This window comes from Apostichopus japonicus, chromosome 2 (genome assembly GCF_037975245.1).
Source record: "Apostichopus japonicus isolate 1M-3 chromosome 2, ASM3797524v1, whole genome shotgun sequence".
NCBI classification, from domain to species: domain Eukaryota; kingdom Metazoa; phylum Echinodermata; class Holothuroidea; order Aspidochirotida; family Stichopodidae; genus Apostichopus; species Apostichopus japonicus.
This window is the reverse complement of record NC_092562.1, coordinates 2,405,261-2,425,864: the sequence shown is the minus strand read 5'-3', so window position 1 is coordinate 2,425,864 and position 20,604 is coordinate 2,405,261. Positions and strand designations below refer to the sequence as shown.

Genomic DNA, 20,604 nt, shown 5'->3' with positions numbered 1-20,604 from the left:
TCTTCCACGAAAGTTTGTGTGACCTCTGACCCGGGGGTCACCGAATTCTGTCTGTATCCAGTCAGCATTTGCATTGTTTTCCATGCACCAGCAGAATTATTTTCAGCAAAGTTTCTTTCTAATTTGTCTTTTTATGTTTTTTGACATACTTCGACTTAACGTTTGATGCACTTCTGTTCCTCTTTTACTCGTGTTTTGTTACCTCCATCAGAGCTTCATCCTTTTCGTTGAGTAAATCTTTAAGTTCTTTGTGACCCACGGCTTATTATTCGCATAGATTTTGTATGTCTGAAGAGAGATGATTGTTTTGACAAAGAAGTTAACATAGCTAGTGACAATGTCCGTCGCCTCGTCAAGTGAATTAGCTGATGAGAACAATAGATCCCAGTCGGTGGTATCCAGGGTGGCTCGCAGCTCATCTGTTGCTGTCTCCGTCCAAGTGTACCGTAGCTTAGTGACCGGCCGACTTCTTTTCAGCTTCTTGTACTTCAGATGTTGTATTTTACTATTGAGTTGTTAATATACCAGAGTGAGACGTACAATTAGGAAATGGATTAGTTCTTTTTAAAATCAGCCAATTAACAATAAAAAATAAAATGCTTGTGCGCAGGTTTTTCTTGTTTCCACTCGTATCCTGGCTGGAGTCTCCAGTTAACTTGGTAACGATTCCCAGGTTAGTAACGCTACCACTGGGGCCTTGATGTGCTGTTGTAAGGCTGAAGGTACTTGACGTTTGGCTATGCAATGAAGCTCAGAAAGCAACAATTAAATCAGAAAACAGAAGGCTATTTATTTGGCTAATTTATCTAGGTCTGGTGCTATAGCTACGTATACACTTGAGTCTTGACTACGGGGCCAAGCGGTAACACATTCTCTCGATTGAGACTTTCCTGGAATAATTGAGAATAATTCCCGGTAAAAATTACCAAAAATTCAGAATTACGGATGAAATGCTGTAACAACTTAAATGTTAGAGTTAACCTTAGTCCTTGACCTACCACAGTACAGCACTACCACTGGCAGCACAGTGTATCATTGCACCGTGAAACCGATTCCTGCATAAAGTAGGCTATACTGGTTTCGCCGTTATTACCAACAAATGGCGCCAAACCTTTACCAATCGTGAAATTACCATGGTAACGGCCCACGCAATGATAAATTTTGACATCAGACTCTCAAAATTGGCAGTAAGTGCCACAACTGTATGATACAATTTTGGAGAGCTAAGTGATGGATGTACACGAGAAAACTATCACAAATCGCCAAAACGATGCGCAAATCGACTAAAAAGTCATTTTTTCTAGCATAAATGCCCTAATATTCCGTACAATATACGAGGAACACAATGGAGATTCGTTTTGCATAACTTACCGGGAAAAGGGCCGAATCTCGGGTATTCACAAAGGAAAAGGTAACTGTTTTTTCTTCAACAGTACATCTCCTTCGGCCTTGACAACACAAAGAATAACTACTGCGCACGCGGTAAGAACAAGGGAAAGCCCCATGAGTAATCGGCTATATACGGGCAAATAATAGAGGGCGTTGGGAACGATTCGCCTGAGTCAGACGCGAGTTCCTGCTTGCAGGAGGAACTAAAATACATACATAAATTATCTTGCATTACTATAGTTCTCCGACAATGAACCTCATCAGAAGCAGCAGAACAAGACCGTGGCCAGCTCTCCCTCCTCTTCCCACAGAGCAAGATGACATGGTGTCATTCCACGGAATGATATCGATGCCGTGGTGACGATAAGAGAGCGGAGTCTTCCGTTTCTCCTTGGTCACCTTGGTCACCGTTTATCAAAAGATGAGGACAATTCATATGAAAATTGTTATTCCTTTCAGGAATGGGTTCGTCTTCTGGTGACCAAATAAGACATCTTCGGCCTCTTATGTACACGTAGATTACTTTTGCAAGTTTCAGCAATGGTTTTCCTACGGTAGAAAATCACCAATAATATACTTTTAAGTTTAAGGAGTGAGTGGAACTATTGATCGGTATGCCCAAAACCACCCCCTTAAAAGAAAAATGATCATACATCAAGAACTACAAGAACGAAATGTGAATAATCGCAATCTTAATTATGAGTCATCTAACTTATGGATCTCGCCGTTGATAAAGCATGGTAGAAGATTTACAACACTCAGCTAAAGTTGTTGCAATATGTAACATTTTGCTACTTAACCTAACAACAGATCTACAAATGAATTAAGAAGAAGCACTCATACAAAGGAGAGACAATCCATTGACTAACTTGATACGTTTTCTATTCTTAATTCTAACAACGTGTAGTCACTCCTGTATATTTTGGTTGGTATTTGTAATGGTCACCATAGAAGATTCTACATTTTGGTCATGGCAGCTCTTCAATTAACTCACCGAAAGTAACGCCGAGGACACCGATATTGAGAAAAATCAATATAAATGTCATCGTATTTTTCACAAACAGGGAATCTGTTTCAAAATCCGGTACAGCAACCATTAACATGTTGAGGAAGATTGCCAACAAAGATGCAAGCTGTAGAAGGTTTGTAAATCATAAATAAATAAATAAATAAATAATGGATGGATGGATTGATGGGTGCAGAATGTCATCATAGCGCAGGCCACGGACTTACAAACTAAGGATTGCAGGGCTCGAGTCCAGGCCAGATATTACATTTTGTTCTTTTTGCGAGGCACTTTATCTTCATTATCTCTCCACATTGGTGTTTAAATGGCGATGAACGGTTTCCTACTTGCGCCGGTTTGCGGCTGCACTCTATGGGAAGTCCCCCAACGGATACGTAAATGTACCGCACTGCAGTGCCCCGGTGGCCACTTCTTGGATTTTACATGCTTTTAGTGTGACAAGTTACCAATGACCATGGTTAACCGTAGCAAAGTCGTTTGACAAGGCATTGCCCTAATTCAAGACTGTAAACCTTGAGTTTTTGCCCTAAGACAAGACTGTCAACCTTGAGTTTTAAATTTGGAACTCTAACTTTATGATATCTGAAATCATTGAACAAGTTTGCAATCTGTCTATAGCTTCCATATGCAATGAAATAGTATTATAGCTAAACAATGACATTACTTTAATGAAAATAAGTTATGAAAGTTATAAAATGGAATATTTCAATTTGTTTCTCATGTTTATTACATATATAAATACCTCCTTCATGAGAAATAGCATTTAAGTACAGAATGACTTATAACTAACTTATATAGGTACATGAACAATTCACAAGTTGAAATTGATAGCAATGTGTACCTGGAGTTGTTGCTCAAACTTATCCTTCATCGGTGTAAAAGATGCATGAAGAGTAAGGAAGATAACGGCGAGGAAAATCGTGATGAAGATTGAAAGAGAACTGCCCCATCCGAACAGAATGACAATGCAAGTCTGTGAAACTTTTCTTGTAATTTCTACAATTTCCCAGTACCAAAACTGATCTTTGTAGTTCTCGTTGAGAAATCGTAACCATTTTGGATGCAATGATGGTGACCTTGTAGAATCTACACCACTTGAATCTTTACGATATTTCCACAAAAGATAAAATAATAACCCAGGAAAAGCTACAATGTATAGCGAGAATACGTAAGCAGCAATTTCGAATTTGCGATGGGTGTTTGTGTTACAATTGATTGAAAGGTCAGATCTCAGGAGGCTAACGTTGTGCAACATAGTTTCGTCTAATGTAAACGTCTGGCATGCTGGTCTGTACAATGTAATAATAGAATTACACGTAGAGGGATACGTGATAAACAAGCCCAAAAGAGTTGCAAATAGCAATGTATCTTGTTTGATGATAACAACTTGACGCAATCCTTGTGAACGAGAATTCGAAGAGTCCCCTTGGAAAAACTTTGCACGTACTATTCTTAAACAAATCGCCATAGCTGGGATTAATGCAACACTAATTGTCACAATAATTCCTATGAGAAACTCGGAATATGCATTTAAAGATACACTTGGAACGAAGCAGCTTGGTTTTATGAAAATGGTAGATATGTTAAACTGCAAGAGATCTAACCAATCAGACAGCTGTTTGAAAACCCCAGGCCAATAAAGGACGTCTAACGAGTCCCAAAATTCTCCCATCACTTGATAGAAACCAAGAACTATTTTCCCTCTTGCAAGTGCAACGTCAATAATTGAACGAGCTTCCTCGTGTCGTTTACGTCTGTACGTGTAGACTACGTAAAAGCAACAACCGGCAAGTAGAAGCAACCCTACTGCCACTTCTAAAAGGAACACCCATGTCTGAGGACATTCATGGCAAAAGTTCATGACTTGGAAGTACTTCTCAGCGCATTCCGTACACATAAATCCTGTGTAGCCTATATGACAATTCCCTTCAACGGTGTCGTTCTTGTTATCACATTTAAATGTTTGGCGACATGGGTGTACATAAGCGAGAGAACCGGAAAAGGACGCTGTGGTTTCATCATAAGAATTATCAAATTTCTGTAGATTTTCAATGAACATCTTGTACTCTGAAATGTTTGATAAAGTCCAGTTCCAGTAGAATCCTGGTTCTATAGTAACATAGTCGTTTTCACATCTCAGTCCTGCTTGTGGACAGATTTCACAACCACCGAATCGATCTCTTCGAAAGTAGTTATCCATACAGAAACATGCTCGATACCCAGCGTGTCGACTTTTGTTGGTACCCTCCGGGCAAACCGTACAATTGAGAGGGCTGACGCCTCCTCCTTTGGCAACGAATGTTCCATTGTTACAGTTGTTGCAAGCGATAACGTTCGGTAACCGTTGAAATTGGCCGACTTCGTCCTGGTAGAAACCACCTGAGAGAAAAAACGTCCGTTGAGTGAAGTTTTAAGTATGTGACTCTAACATCTATGAAAGTGATATTTTCTCAAATAAAATGACAGCAATTGATTTCAAAAGCCAATAAAAAGGGAGGTCGATAAGAAGCAGGAGCTTCTAGCTTGGTAGATGGGGAGAGGGGAAGTAGCGATAAATGACTGCATGAAATTTATAAGCCACCATTTATAATAAATACATGGATTGAATTTTACTCACCACGCGGACACGTGATACAACCTTTACGGCGTTGCAGGTTTGTATAACTTCCCTGAGCACAAGCCACGCATGTATAGCTACGAAAAATTTTAGGTTTAGTTGGTGTGCAGTTAAATCCTCTCTGCAACAGACTGTCCCTTTGATCAGGGTCTATTACTTTAATCGTTGTCTGAAAGGTGTTTTCTACACAATCACTGTAAAAGACAAATCCCAAAGCGTAGTCATGTTTGTTTTGCTATTGTAGTAACACATTTAGGATAAACTATAAATTGAATACCTATAGAACACAGAATATTCAGGTGTATGAAGTTGATAATTAAGCTATCAACCTTGCCGGTACTTTTGAGCATCTGCAGGTTAAAACCACATCCTCATAGCATTTCTTATGAAAAAGAAACATCATTAAGATTTGTTTTTCTTTAAATTTGTGATATTATGTGAGTACATGTGGCAAAAACAAACTGAATTATGGTACCACGGAAAACTGATTTTGTTTTTGCATTTCCTATATTATCACTTGTTTATACATTTGGAAGAAAATCATATTCAAAGAACATTGTCAACTACGCAAAATATTCACAATGTTTTATATTTGAAAAAAAAGAAGAGCAACAAGGAAATTACTCGTCACACACAACATTAACTTACATATTTATGTTGTAGGGCGCGGTGGGAATATAAAGACCATTACATGTGAGTATACTTAAATTAAAAGAGAAACAAGATGAAAATCAGTTAATGTTAATGTCATAAATATTGATTCATTTTCATTAGATATTTAGTTTTCGCCAACTTAATGCAAGTTGTACTCATGTTGGTAATGTTATGATACTAGGCGACCCTATGTCCACCATTAATTCAATAATAAAAGTTATAATAATCATAATACTAATAATAATAGAAATACTAATAATAATGATAATAATTATAATGATCATAAAAATAATAATAATAAAAATAATAAAAATAATAATAATAATAAAAATACTACTACTACTACTAATAATAATAATGATAATAATAATGATGATGATAATCATCATCATCATCATAATTATAATCATACTCATAATCATAATCATCATATAATACTACTACTACTACTAATAATAATAATAATAAAAATAATTATAATAATAATAAAAGTCAATTGCTACCTGTTTGTGATAAATACAGATTAAAAATTTATAAAGGAAGCTGTTTTAAATAAACCCCACACACCTCACTTCTGTGAATATGATGTTATGAAATCTTGTAATTGCAATATCATTAATTACGGAATATTCACGTGCAGCGCAACTCACATTTCACCATTTTCTTGAATTCCTTTGAGAAATTCAACAGAGAGATGTTGGACCGGATTTCTCTGAGCTTCGCTTCAAGGGGTTTGAGCAAAGTGAAAGTCGATTTATCGATACATTGATCATAATGGTAATATGATAACGATGATAATGATTATAATGTTGATGTTGATCATATCGATAATAATCAAAAGAAAATAATAATCATCATCATAAAAATAATCATAAAAATGATAATAATCATCATAGTAATCATAATAATTAGTAATTTAGGTCAAAACTATAAAGAGTTAAGATATCGTATTTCATATACAAATTGGCTGTCAAACTTAGAAGTAACAATTTGGTTCTTGTTATAAAGTCAGCCAATCAAGAATCAGGACCGAACAACAAGAACAAAACAAAACAAAAGCAATTCGAACACCAGCAAACAACTTTACAAAACAACAACAAAGAGCAAAAACCATCAGCTGACCTTTTAACTAGTAAAACTATCCAACCATTAACTCTAGTGTTTTCATTTCTGGAAACTGAGATTCTTGTACCAGTCCACAGGTTAAAAGGTCAATTAAATTTCAGTTATTATAGTCTAAATTATCTATGGTTAAAAAAAGGCAATTTACTTTGTTGTTTGGTGGCAAATCTACCAGCAAGAGGTCTTGTCGAATTGGCAGACTCAAGCACTGGCAATTACACAAACTTAGATTATGTTTGTTCTAATAATGACATCTTATCAAAAAAAAATCACATTGATCGTTATCATATTCAACTGATTCCGACAAATCTACAAATATATACTCACATAAGCTTAGTAGGATTGTACTGGGAGTTCGGCAGGTATAAACTTTTGGTTAAATTCGCTATTTGATTTCGGAAAATGTACCTTGATGAAATGGTTAAAAGGTTCAAAAAGCATTATTAGGTTGTCAGTTTAAGTACAATAGAGTCCAATAAATAATATTACTTTTTTATTATACAGTTTACAGAAGATTCGATATTGTGACACTGTGTGTGCAATTATGATTTTCATAGTTTGAAGTGTCATGGTGTACGTGAACAACAAGTTATTTGACTTTGTGAATTACACTTTGAGCTACACCTAAGATATCGGTGCTGAGAATGAAATTACTCACAGAGTGTTAACGGACGTTAACGACAGCATCCCTTCCGGAATTTCGAACAAACTGTTACCGTCCAAAAATCTTTGATTTATTATGAAAAGAACAATTTCCATGAGATACGTTGACGATGATCAAAAGGACAAAAAGGTGATTACTGTTTATCTGAAAGCATCCCCGTACCAGACATAAGAAACCTAGAGCACGTAAGTGTTGATGATGTTAGGAGCGGGGGATTTTCACCCTAAGAAAAAGTACCTAACTCTTCCTCGGTACTTTATAAATTGCAATCAATGCCCAACTTGATGTGTAAATCCAAATTAGGTTTAAAAGAAGTTTATAAAGCCATTTGTGAAGACATCCTATGTCAATAGCAATTATTACAAAGATACCAAGAAGACAATAACGTAATAAAATCATGTGCTGGTTTTGGTATTGACACAGCTCCATCTTTGGAAACGGTTAAAGAATAGTGCCTTATGCAATTCCCTCTTGCCAAATGATGCGGACATATTACTTACAGTTGCTGGAGCCTCCGCAAGTGACTGAATACAGTCGGTGGAATATATTCAAGTTGATTATCGCTCAGTGTTAGTCTTATCATGGAGTGGTTGGTGTATTCAGATGAAAACAGTTCTTCGGGAATCGTAATTAATCGATTACTTGAAAGATCCCTGTAAAGAAAACAGAAGAAAAAATAGTCAGCAACAATTACATAGAGAGGTAGTTGCAATCAATGATTTAAAGTTGTCTGGCTTTCTCTGTACTACTCTCTCTCCTTGAATCTTGTCCTGTCGATTAAATCATAGTTGTCCACAACAATCGGTCAGAATATCAGTCATTATAGCAATATTGGATTAACAATTCTTGTAGGGAAGATGGCACGCTCTTCAGGTAACTTCCTGGGCGGTCAATTTTCAGTCAATCAGCGAAGTGATAATACATGCAATATAAGCTAGATTAGGTTCATCGAACACCTAGGAACAAATTGAACTCCTAGGTTGTGGCCGGTGCTGCCAGCCGGTGCTCATTGAAGCAATGCTGCTTAGTGATCGGGAGGTTCGATACCCTGGCCGGGTCACAGTAAGATGGGTTTTTCATCCAAGACTAATCTACGATTTTCCCATCTGAAATGACTTTTTAACTTGGAAAGATTCTAAATTTGAGTTGAAACTGTTGAATTGGAAGCAACCAGCCATGTAAGTTGTAATCCATAAGCCCTTGCTGGTTTCTCCCACATTTGTGGTCACTTAAGCGTCGTAAAAATAACTGCTGTTTCTTATTATGTTGTAAGAAGGTTTGGTACATCTAGGCTAAGTTTGGACGAGAATTTAGCATGCAGTTTCGTTTCACAAGCGTATAACAGAGGTGAGAAATGTACGATGTTAATGGAATGATCATTTGATTTCAGCTTCCCTCTATTTATTTGAACATCGTGGGAAAACTCGGTGGGTGTTAGTTAACTTTAAACGTTGTCGCAAGCAACTGGTACACACATATAACAATTTCTGCCTGTCTTTTGACATTCCATAGAGGCTTATTCGCGAGTTCCTGATTGCAGGAGGATCTAAAATACATATACATACATAAATACATATTAAAGAATTCCATCATCGCCAAAGAGAGATCTTCTTGGCCGCGCAGTCCAAATCTTTTTCGATAGATATTATATATCGATTCATGTATTGGATAATTGATGTATCGTTTAAGAGTTTGACATAATAGGACTGTAAAAGAGTATTATATCTTAGTACTGAGGGCTCTATCGCACATATTTAAACAGTCTGCGGAAAGTAGAGGGCGTAAATCTACTAATAAATATACTTACAGGTCATGGATTATCGAAGTACTGTTGAAAAGTGTGGCTGGTATGGAAGTAAGACTCGCATTGGACATTTCCCTGAAAATAGAGGATTAAGTCAAAAGAAAGGCTTAATAACCAGAAGTTGTTTTCAATATTCTCGCTATAGCAAAAAAATCGACCCGGATAGAGATAGAATCAGAGGTAGAGAGAAAAGAAACACTTACATTGAGATTTCAGCTTTTGTAAAGCTTGTGAAGCATTTAGTTTCTTCTGCCCCTCAAGAAAACTTAAAAGAATGTTTCCGTATATAAGTGTAATATCATGCAATTGTGCGATATCATTTTCCTTATTCTACGTGATCGTACGAATTTGCAATAATGGGCTAAATGTTCCGTTGTGTTAACATAGTACATACTTGGTATTGAAATGATTTTTTTAAAATAACAAGTAATATAGCTGTGGCTATTATAACAAGTCTTACAAACTATAAATCCACGTCAGGTGCTTGAATGTTGAATCGTCAAGCTGTATTATAGGATTACTCCTGAAAGTTCTAACCAGCAGAAAGGAAAAGAGAAATGTTCAAGTTACTGTTGTAATCTGATAATATTATGATTATTTTTTAAATAAAATGCACGAACAAACAAACCTTACAAGAAAAACAAAATCAAAGAAAGGAAGAGTATTTGTTCTTTTTACTACTACGTTATGCCGTAAATCGCAACTTTCAACCTCGCACTTCAGTGTTGCCACATTAAATTTGCCCCAAATGTTGGGATCTGGCCGTATAATACTATAGCAGTATGGTAACAGTTACCCTGCATCGTGACTTTAATTTGACACTCAGCGAGACTTTTCACAGGTAAAGGAAATAGGATAATGTGTATGTTACTGTTGCAAAATTTAATGAAAAAAAAATCAATTTATTACTTTTGGTGGAACACATATTTGTGTGCAAATTCTTGTCTAAAACAAACTCTCTAATTGAAGTGATAAAAAATGAGGATAAGGGAATAAATCTATCATCTAAATAAATGGGAACCATGTCTAAATGTAGCATTGTGTTGGTGGAGGTCAACACAATGCAATTATATTTATGTTTACACTTACATAGAAATCTACAAACTTACATGTAAAACAACCCAATTTGGGAATAAAACATTTCGCCATCGATGTAGGTAATGTCATTAAATGATAATCTTCTGTAAACAGGAAAAGAATTTACAGAAACGATGTTATAACGTAAGAAGAAGAATGATAAATGTAAAATATGGTAAAGATGGCAATGGCGATGACGATTGTAATGATCATTGTTATTAAATATATTAATATTATTTTATCGTCGGCAATGAAAATAAAACATGTTGATAACACATTTAGTTTCACTTACAAATACTTAAGTTTAGTACAGCCTCTGATAAGGCCTGTTGGGACGTTTCCCAGCATATCACATTCGGACATCGTCCTGTGCATAAGAAAATTTAATAATTGAATGTGCTACATATTTAACCAATTAAATATCTTTAAAGGTGTTCTTTATTACGGAATATGTGCCAGGGCAACCGAATGTAGGAGAACTGTATAAAATATTTACACTTACTACTTCGGAGTAATCAATCCTTTACCATCTAATGCCACCCATGTACATCTAACACCTCCACGAATATTACTGACTGGATGCAACTGTAAATCTGACTGTTTGTTAACTTACTAACATATTAGATTCACGTAATTGTCCACAAAGTCCACAAATGAAAATAAAAAACTCGTTCATACTAATGTTAGTAGCTTCATTAATTAATCATTTATAACAGGTAAAAATATAACTTGTATCATATATTTGTTTAAATAGTATATAAAATATATGATTTGGTTATTAACTGACGTTAGATGACAGAAAGTTCATTTACACTGTCTGAGAAAATAAACCCTGGACAGTGTTCCATCAGCTATAATAGTATCATGTTAGTTATAGTTTGTTATTTTAACAGACTATTGAGGTAACAACCACTTACATATGATCGGCTAAACTATTATCATGGTAGTAATAGTTTGTTCTTTTAACAGACTATAGAAGTAACAACCACTTACATATGATCAGCTAAAGTAATATCATGTTAGTTATAGTTTATTATTTTAACAGACTAAAGAAGTAATAATCACATATGATCAGCTCTATTATTATCATGTTAGTAATAGTTTTTTTTCTTTTAACAGACTAGAGAATTAAGTAACAACCACTTACATATGATCACCTATAGTAGTATCATGTTAGTTAATATTTTAACAGACCATAGAAGTAAAAACCACTTGCCTTGGATCAGCTATAATATTATCATTTTAGTTATAGCTTGTTATTTTAACATACTATTGAAGTAGCAATCACTTACAGTACAAGCAAACTCTCGCAAACTTGATTCAAGGCCCCCTCATCAATGTGACGAAGATTCCGATTCATGCTCAGACTCCTATTTAGTAATGAAATATTTTGTAACATGGATAAGAACAATAATGATATGAACAATGGGGTAATACAAATTACATAAAACCTTAAATTTTGGAGTCCAATACAACAGTGTGAAGACTATATCGTCCAACTCCGTTGCAATACAGTCCAGTACATTTACTCAAAAGTTAGCCATTAATTTTTCAGTAACAATAAAAGGGGTACGCCAGATTCCTTTTAAGACTCTTGTTGTGTGCGACATAGTGCACGAGCGAAACTCCTTTACAAAATAGGTGTTCATGTTCACTGAATGTTTTTTTTTCTTCAGATTTTAAAGCTGACATCTTCATAGCCACAATCTCTCCGAAAGATGTATTGTCGGAAAAAAAATATATCATCTTGCGAAGGTATATCGCTATTGATTTATATGACATATCAGCTGGGTGAAAAGTCCTTATTCTATAATAATAACGATGTTAAAACCATACTGCAACAAACGGCTAAATAAAAAAGAGTTTCTGTTTAAGCAACTTAATGTAGGAACAATTGTGGCCGAAAGGCAAGCATTCCCTTTCAATGAACATTCAGCTTGGGGAAACAGACCATCAAATAAGAAACGTTTATTTTACGTGTAACTGTCTCCTAACATCAAGCCTCAATAGGTTTATGCATTTATGCTTTTAAGAGACCTTACACCATGGACTGCAGATGGCAGAACGACGTCATTTCCATTCTTCTGGGTCAAAGTAACCCCGGTTTCAATGTACTTACATTATACGTAAGGTGACGTGACCGTGACGTCACAAAATTCTCAGATGATCAGGCAAGACACAAGATTCGCAATTAGAGTTTATTCTTTGTCTGAAAAAAACCCTCAAGCAATAAATCAAAGTATGCATGAATACCAATCATCAAATGGAAAAAAAATTGCGTAACGTATTTAAAAAATGACTGATAGTGATACGAAAAAGAAAAAGAATTATCTGTATCGCTACTTCTTTGATACGTTATTTAATAGATGCGATACTATAGGATACTGTTTCATTTTCCCCCTTATACGTACAAATCGATCAGTCGTGGAAGAAAACCCAAGCTGTGTTTATTAATCCGATCGAAAAGATTGTTTCGTAAATCGCTGCGAAAGAAGATCATCAAAAAAAAAGAGTAGAAAAACAAAGACGAAGGCAATACATAAAAGCATTTAGCATCATTTGTTAAAAGTAAGGCCAGTCATTGCGATGTGCAAAAAGGTATGTCTCAAGAATTTAATAACTGTCTCGAGAGAGAACAAAAAACCGTTTGGTATTTTAGTACCGTACCGTTTGGTACTTGAACGGCTTAATAAATACAAAATAAAACAATACGACATTACAATATATAGGAATGAATCCATTGAACGACATTGAGTTTAACGATGGCATTTATAAAAGTGTCAAAATGTACTTACAGGAGAGTTAGTTTGGAACAATTTCGTGTAATATAATCTGGCAGGAAGGCAATGCGATTAGTATGTAAGTTCCTGAATATTAAAAACGAAGAAGACATGATAAAAGAACAAAAACTGTTGCAATTTGTCATAAATACGTAGATGAAGCGGTTGCAGATTCTTAGCACTATTACATGATACAAAAGTGAAATCGAAACTTGCTTGAGTGGCTGTCACAACCACGTTTCCATGATGTACATTGCAGTTTTTAGTCACATGTGAAGGAACACGATCCCAAAACGTGTGACGAAATATCTACGATGCTTTCAGCCCAGTGCAGGAACTGGATATCTCAATATATCTCCATATATCTCAATATATCTCAATAAATTTCAATATATATATATATATATATATATATATATATTTATTTATATATATATATATATATATATATATATATATATATATATATACATATATATATTATATATATATATATATATATATATATATATATATATATATATATATACATATATATTAATATACTTTAAATTTTCAATTGTTTGATAAATAGGCGACTGGCAACAACTGACCTGGAACAGAACGTGTGTCTAGAAAATGTGGTGTTCTAGGTCTGTTACAAGCCTATATCAGATTATACCAGTTCACTAAGTGGTGACCCAATAAGTTTTATCCTTTTTACAAAATCTTCATATTAAAGGTTTAACTCACACTTCCTCAAGATGTTCACATTGGCTGAAAATCAGTTCACCACTTTCCAGAAGGTTCTTGTTAGCAATTCTAAAGAAATATAAAAGAAGACCGTTGGCGACATGTGTATAATGAACTTTCAAACTTGTAGATTCAGATGTTTTCTAGCAGCTTTGTTTATTCTGAAAGGTTTACAAACTTAGTTCTGGTAGTCTTACACTACAATAAAGTGTATATGTTTCCAATTTAAGTTGTTATCACTATGAAATGCATTAACGGTATTTCAGATGTAGTTTTCACAATTATTGCCTGTTTTGAATTAAAGTAAAGTATGTTTTAATTGGTAGTCAATTTCTAATATGCTCGTACATATATAAATTTGAGAGACGGACCTTTCTCTAAACGACTCATTTCTCCAAAGTTTGATGTGCATTTTAAATCATCTAAGGCATAGACCTACTGAGTACAATTACAAATGGTTAAGTATATCCCAAGCAATATGAACAAACGTTGACTTACAGGTTTTTCATACTTGTTGGTGGAATAAATGGTTCTGTCACGGAGTTCATTCCGATTGTGCTGTCAAACAATTGAAACCAACCATTAATTAGTTGAAATATTTTCTTTGTTAATTTGACAAAGATATCCCCATCTCAGTGTATTTGTGTATTAAAGAGGTTCTAAGTAAGCCAATAAGGGGAATATGAATATCCGATGGAGATGAAGACCCGACAAAGAAAGAGAAAGAGGAAGTGGTCAAGGGTCATATTGTTGTCGAGCATTTGTCCTTTCGCATTATCTCGTTGATTGTGTTCACAATAAATCCCGATATTCTCGTTGTCATTATAAATGAACTCAAATCGTACTTTAAGCTTGTGTTGGGAGTAACAACCAATCTTGCATTATTATATATTACGACATAGTATTGCAATATACTTTGTTCCTAGTATGATTCTCTAAAGATTTTAGGAAGCTTTACATTGCCAATAGTTACGACTATATGCTAGTTACCCCACTCATAAGTATCTATTGATTAAAAACATTTCGCTGTGTTCCATCGGAACTGGAGGTGGACCATACAAGCATATACTTTGTGTCTTATTTATTGGTTTCCTAGTATTTCCCATTGAAAGTGCAATTTTTCGTCTAAAGGGCCCCATTGGAAACGGGCCGACGTTCTGTCAGCCTAATGGGTTTAGCTCCTGTTGCTATTTTTGTTCTTTTCAATTTCGTCCTATTTGTCTATTTTGTCTTTGTAATATTTTTCTATTTTAAACAATCAGAGTGCGAATAAAATCAAATCTAAAAATGAAATACTCACAGTTTGGACAGTACAGCAAAATATAAAAAATAATCCTTCGGTATACATGAGATTCCATTGTTCTCTAAGTTACTGTGGAAAGAATAATCAGCGTTTACCTTTAATGCTATAGTGTTACCATGACTTTGTATCGATTCGTTTTGGATATTTCTCCATAACAAAAAGCAGGTGCAAAGGACAGTAAGAAACACCAAAGAGAAAAATATGTTCAAAGAATTTTTTTAAACTGCACTACATGGAACCTTGACCCAGCAAACATACACCATCGTCCTCCCTACGGTCCTGGGGGAATGGCAGGGGGTTAACTACGTTTATTTCTACCGTTAAACTTTGTTTAAAGTTTACGATTCCTTCGGTTCTTACAAGGCATGCGGATAAAATGCAATTTTGTCTTTAGCAAAATAACCATATCGATGTCACGGATGTAACCAACTATTAGGTGCCCGAGATGTCCAAACTTTTCGGTGATCATTTCGAAGATATGTAAAATTCTTCGAAGTGGTATTCTTCACACGGACAGCACCCGTGATACGTGTCTCTCCTCCACCCACAATCCGATAGACCCAAAAAGCAATTACAAAAAGCCCATTTAGTTTAGCAAAGATCTCTATGATGGGATATCTGATGTATTATGTATGGCCTATAAGAAAACCGCCGTCCTACAGAGATTCTTTATATGAAACTTAGAAGAAATGATTCATTTTGCAATAAATTAAATACATACATGGTGTAGGTGTCATTCGGTATATATGATGGAATTGCTGTTAGACTCCTATTGGAACAATCGACGTTTCGGCTCACACATTTGCAAACCTCGCAGACGTTGGAATCTAAGGACAAATTTCAAAGAAGTGAAATTTATTTATAGCAACATTAATCAAGCATCGGTATATTTAATACTGAATTCATTTGGTTGTGTCCATGAGTAGACATGTCACACAACACTGTAAATATTAACCAAGATTGGGCTTTCCTCAGAGCGGCACGATTTGCCATCTAGGCTAAAAGGGAAGCTAATTTCAATATGATCATTTTCAAATTTGTATTTATTATTACATTCGCTGAAGCAACTGAGAAGTTCTTGTCTTTACAATTAATTAAACATTACTCGTTATTGCTTTAAAATATTACTTTTAAATATTACAAAAGTAATGAACGGCAAACATATAACACGAAAGGTTAAATGTATCATCAAAGACTGCCGGCTATTTGAAATTTTTCGCCCCTCGCCTCATAATCATGGATTATTAGTACAACTTGTGGCTGGTTTGAACTGTCATCATAAAAAATAAGTCTGGTGATTATGAAACGAAAGAACTGTATGACTTTGATCTCAATTTACCAGCAATGCTATTAAACACTGCAAGATAGAGAAACTCAAATGTGCAAGAAGCAAGGTAAATGTTCCAGATAAATTGCAACGGAATGATACTCTCTCTCACTCTCTCTCTCTTTCTCCGGCTGGGAATTATGCCTTTAATGGTAATATGTTGTTCCTCACTTACCCAATAAGCGACAGGGATTATTTCCAGAGGCCACGCAGATGGCGGTGATGGCAACCATTAAAGCATAACAGAGTTGCAAGATGTCCATTGCGACGAAAAGAAAAACTCAAATTGACTCTGCTTGTAGTTGACAAGCGATATTAATAATAGTTATTACATATATTTCTTCATCGCCAAAGTGGCCTAGTGTAATACGTGCAGTGATTGACATAATTCACAAGCACTTGTATTGATATGTTATACTGAATAGTTTCGCGTCAACAAAGAACACAGCCGTAAGAATATAAACACAATTATGCTATGAAACCGAAATTAAGGAAATGAGTGGAGTGATATTTGCGCGTTAATGAGGACAATAAGGAGAGTATTTATTATGACAGGTATATGACAGGAATATACAGTTCGTGCATCAAGAGAAATTTTCTAATGTTTTATTTTATCCGAGAGTAATTTCTGGTTTTATGGCTGCGGTTACATTTAATGATGAAATGTTTTATCATCAGACTTTCACTTTGCTGAATGTTGCAATGTCCAGTCCAGTACAATCCAATCCATTACACACATAATGAGAGTGCAATACTGGTTACAACAATTACGTTGTCATTTTATTATGTACGTTGCTGCAAACACTAATTTAACAGCATTGAATCGATGAACAATCAAGTTTACTTACAATAAAGTCAGTTTTGAATAATTGCGTGCAAAAGAAAGAAAAACATTCTGGCAGGTACCTAATACAAGTGCTACATGTTAAGACTACGAGAAAATGAAACGAAATGAAACTGCCTGAGAGTAAGGGGATGAGACGTTATTATTGCCCACAATGACAGTAGGGCATTAATATGTTGTTAAATTAAGGCACTTCCAATTTTCATGAAATTATGATGTACATTTTAAAGACTACATCAAAAAAACTTGCTAGTCGATAAAAAAATGACCTAATATCTTTGCTACAATTTCACTTTTGGTACACAACACGTCAAATGCAAACTGTTGTTATCTGGAAGTCACCGGGAAGCCAACAATAGTAAAGAGCTTCTATAATAATATACATTAATAGTCTAGAACGTGTGCAGCCCAGATTGTCGATAGACTCATTTCGAGGGTCCGCATATTCAACCTTGCTCTAAGAAAGGAAACGGCTACTAACAACACGTTCATCTAGAAATTTACATTTTATATATAGTTCTTTATCGTTATCGTTTATTTTTTTTGGGGGTATTGTTTATATGGTTACATCATTCCACTGAACAACGGAAACGACTCTCCCACGACCTCTGCAAATAGCATGGTTTTATTTACACTTGACGAAAATGTTCACAGTTGCTGAAATAAATCACACCGTCTCTAGAAGGTTTCGTTGAGCGTCTCTAAATTGAGTGACGTCATTTTAGTGAGAATGCGTATATTTTTTGTCATTTACAGTCTCTCTACGATATTAACTGAATTGTGTAGTTCTTATATATATATATATATATATATATATATATATATATATATATATATATATATAAATATATATATATATATTTATATATATATATATATATATATATATTTATATATATATATCATGGATGATTGTAAAAGTAGGCCTAGTGCATGCATATAGGATATATAACATCAAATCTGTGAGCGACTGATTGAGGGATGTTCAGGTTGGAGAAGGGGAGAAGCGAGGATACACATTCTCCAGTTGCAGTTGTAATGTTTAAACGTAAGGTGTTCGAATAACTACATATCTAAACTTTTAAACCAGAGAAATTGGCAAAATTGAATGTTTTTCAAAAATATGAACACCATATATCAGTAATTTTAAGTATGATGTTCTGAAATAGGATTAAGAAGTAGGATATAAGAATTTTAAATTAAGAAAACCTTAGTCTGCTTGTAATGCTTGATATAAAATATTCTTTAGGAGACATGATGACAATCACGGGTTATCTTATTGCGTGAACGCTATGTTTAGCATTCTGTTATTAACAAACATTTACTTCCAGTGTTTGCAAATTTGTTGGTGATAAGAATGCTACTGTCACGGAGATCATTTCAATCGACTTCAATTCAGTGATGTCAAATCACACTGAAGTACTGTACATAACACCTAAGGTCTGGCATAAATAAGGGGTTAATCAACGGTCTAGCGTGCGTTACTCACAGGATTAATGCACGATCGGGGGATAATGCAAGCGATGCACGAGGGCGGAGCCCGAGTGCAACCAGCGATAGCATTAACACCCGCAGTGCATTAATCATGTGAGTAACGCACGCTAGACCGTTGATTAACCCCGTTCATTCATCCACTACCATTTGCGTGAGGGAAAAAACATAAAACAAAACATTTTTGGTGACATATAACCAAAGATTTATTAAAGTGATGCCCCGTAATTTTACCGTGCGTTACTCACAGGATTAACCACGGTCAGCTGACCTGAATGGACCAATAGGATTTAGGAATCTTGACTTAGTATGAATGAACAAACATTAACTTCCAGTGTTTGCAAATTTGTTGGTGATAAGAATGCTACTGTCACGGAGATCATTTCAATCGACTTCAATTCAGTGATGTCAAATCACACTGAAGTACTGTACATAACACCTAAGGTCTGGCATAAATAAGGGGTTAATCAACGGTCTAGCGTGCGTTACTCACAGGATTAATGCACGATCGGGGGATAATGCAAGCGATGCACGAGGGCGGAGCCCGAGTGCAACCAGCGATAGCATTAACACCCGCAGTGCATTAATCATGTGAGTAACGCACGCTAGACCGTTGATTAACCCCGTTCATTCATCCACTACCATTTGCGTGAGGGAAAAAACATAAAACAAAACATTTTTGGTGACATATAACCAAAGATTTATTAAAGTGATGCCCCGTAATTTTACCGTGCGTTACTCACAGGATTAACCACGGTCAGCTGACCTGAATGGACCAATAGGATTTAGGAATCTTGACTTAGTATGAATGAACAAACATTAACTTCCAGTGTTTGCAAATTTGTTGGTGATAAGAATGCTACTGTCCACGGAGATCATTTCAATCGACTTCAATTCAGTGATGTCAAATTACACTGAAGTCCTGTACATAACATCTTCGGTCTGGCATAAACTATGATTCAACAATGGTGAGGTTTATGAACATTCATTCGGTGCAGTTACGTTATGTAAATCGAATGTAACTAAAATATGTCATTCAACAGTTCAAATATACACGTAAACGCATGACAATTAACAACAAATTGACTTTAGCTGATTTAGTTGCATACATAATGAACTCCTGTTCATTTACAATAGACTTTTTTTAAGATGTACCATTATGTGCTAATATATTTTAGCGTTCTCAAAGTTCTCGTTCAATGTGACCTCAATTCAATAAAACATAACCTATTTAGACAAGTACTTGAAATATTAATATCGCCGTTGAAATGTTTCACTGCTGTTTTATTTATATTGAATCCAAAAGAACAAGTCATTCTCTGGAAAAAGTATCAATAAACACACATTAGTATTTATCTCATTGAATTTAATCTAATTTTAATTCAAATTAACTTTAATCAAATTCTTTCAATGTAACCTCCATCCAATGAAACGTAGATTATGCAAGACAGGTACTTCAAATGTTAATATCGCCCTTGATTTGTCCTATACTTATTTCACTGCTGTTTCAGTTTTGTTGAATCCACAATAATAAGTCATTCTCTCATGGACAAGTATCAATAAACGGTTGTTAGTTTTGATCGCATTGAATGTAATTGTCATGCTTAATAGGTTAATATTCATGATAATGAGAGACAGCATTGACATACATTTTAAACATGGTTTGTGCTCACTGTTTCATTTTTATTGAAACACAAATATCTTCTTTTCCAAGAAATGCAAGTAGGTTTGGCCAAAAACAGAGTATACAAAATGGCCTTGCAAGTAAATCGG

At 35.0% G+C, this 20,604-nt stretch overlaps 1 protein-coding gene across 1 annotated transcript; it reads right to left on the bottom strand.

Annotated features, from left to right (window-relative positions):
• Positions 1 to 877: 877 nt before the first annotated feature.
• Positions 878 to 16,972, bottom strand: LOC139973939 (uncharacterized). The gene is made up of 21 exons (XM_071980834.1): positions 16,672 to 16,972; positions 15,891 to 15,996; positions 15,167 to 15,238; positions 14,365 to 14,424; positions 13,867 to 13,935; positions 13,150 to 13,221; positions 12,766 to 12,837; positions 11,647 to 11,724; positions 10,647 to 10,721; positions 10,387 to 10,458; positions 9,738 to 9,809; positions 9,281 to 9,352; positions 7,974 to 8,126; positions 7,468 to 7,536; positions 7,137 to 7,217; positions 6,338 to 6,409; positions 5,682 to 5,735; positions 5,034 to 5,227; positions 3,258 to 4,795; positions 2,384 to 2,522; positions 878 to 1,938 (listed from the first exon to the last, which is right to left on the bottom strand). The coding sequence occupies exons 1-21, from the start codon at positions 16,757 to 16,759 to the stop codon at positions 1,718 to 1,720; spliced, it is 3,429 nt and encodes a 1,142-aa protein (XP_071836935.1). The 5' UTR covers positions 16,760 to 16,972; the 3' UTR covers positions 878 to 1,717.
• Between the last annotated feature and the right edge of the window lie 3,632 nt (positions 16,973 to 20,604).

Excerpts from the sequence above, each read along its gene's own strand:
- LOC139973939 (XM_071980834.1), bottom strand. The coding sequence starts at position 16,759 with ATGGACATCTTGCAACTCTGTTATGCTTTAATGGTTGCCATCACCGCC. Across the intron at positions 11,725-12,765 it reads CTTCCACGACTGATCGATTT|GAGTCTGAGCATGAATCGGA; the intron begins GTACGTATAAGG and ends ATTACTAAATAG. Across the intron at positions 1,939-2,383 it reads TGTCCTCGGCGTTACTTTCG|GAAAACCATTGCTGAAACTT; the intron begins GTGAGTTAATTG and ends TTTCTACCGTAG.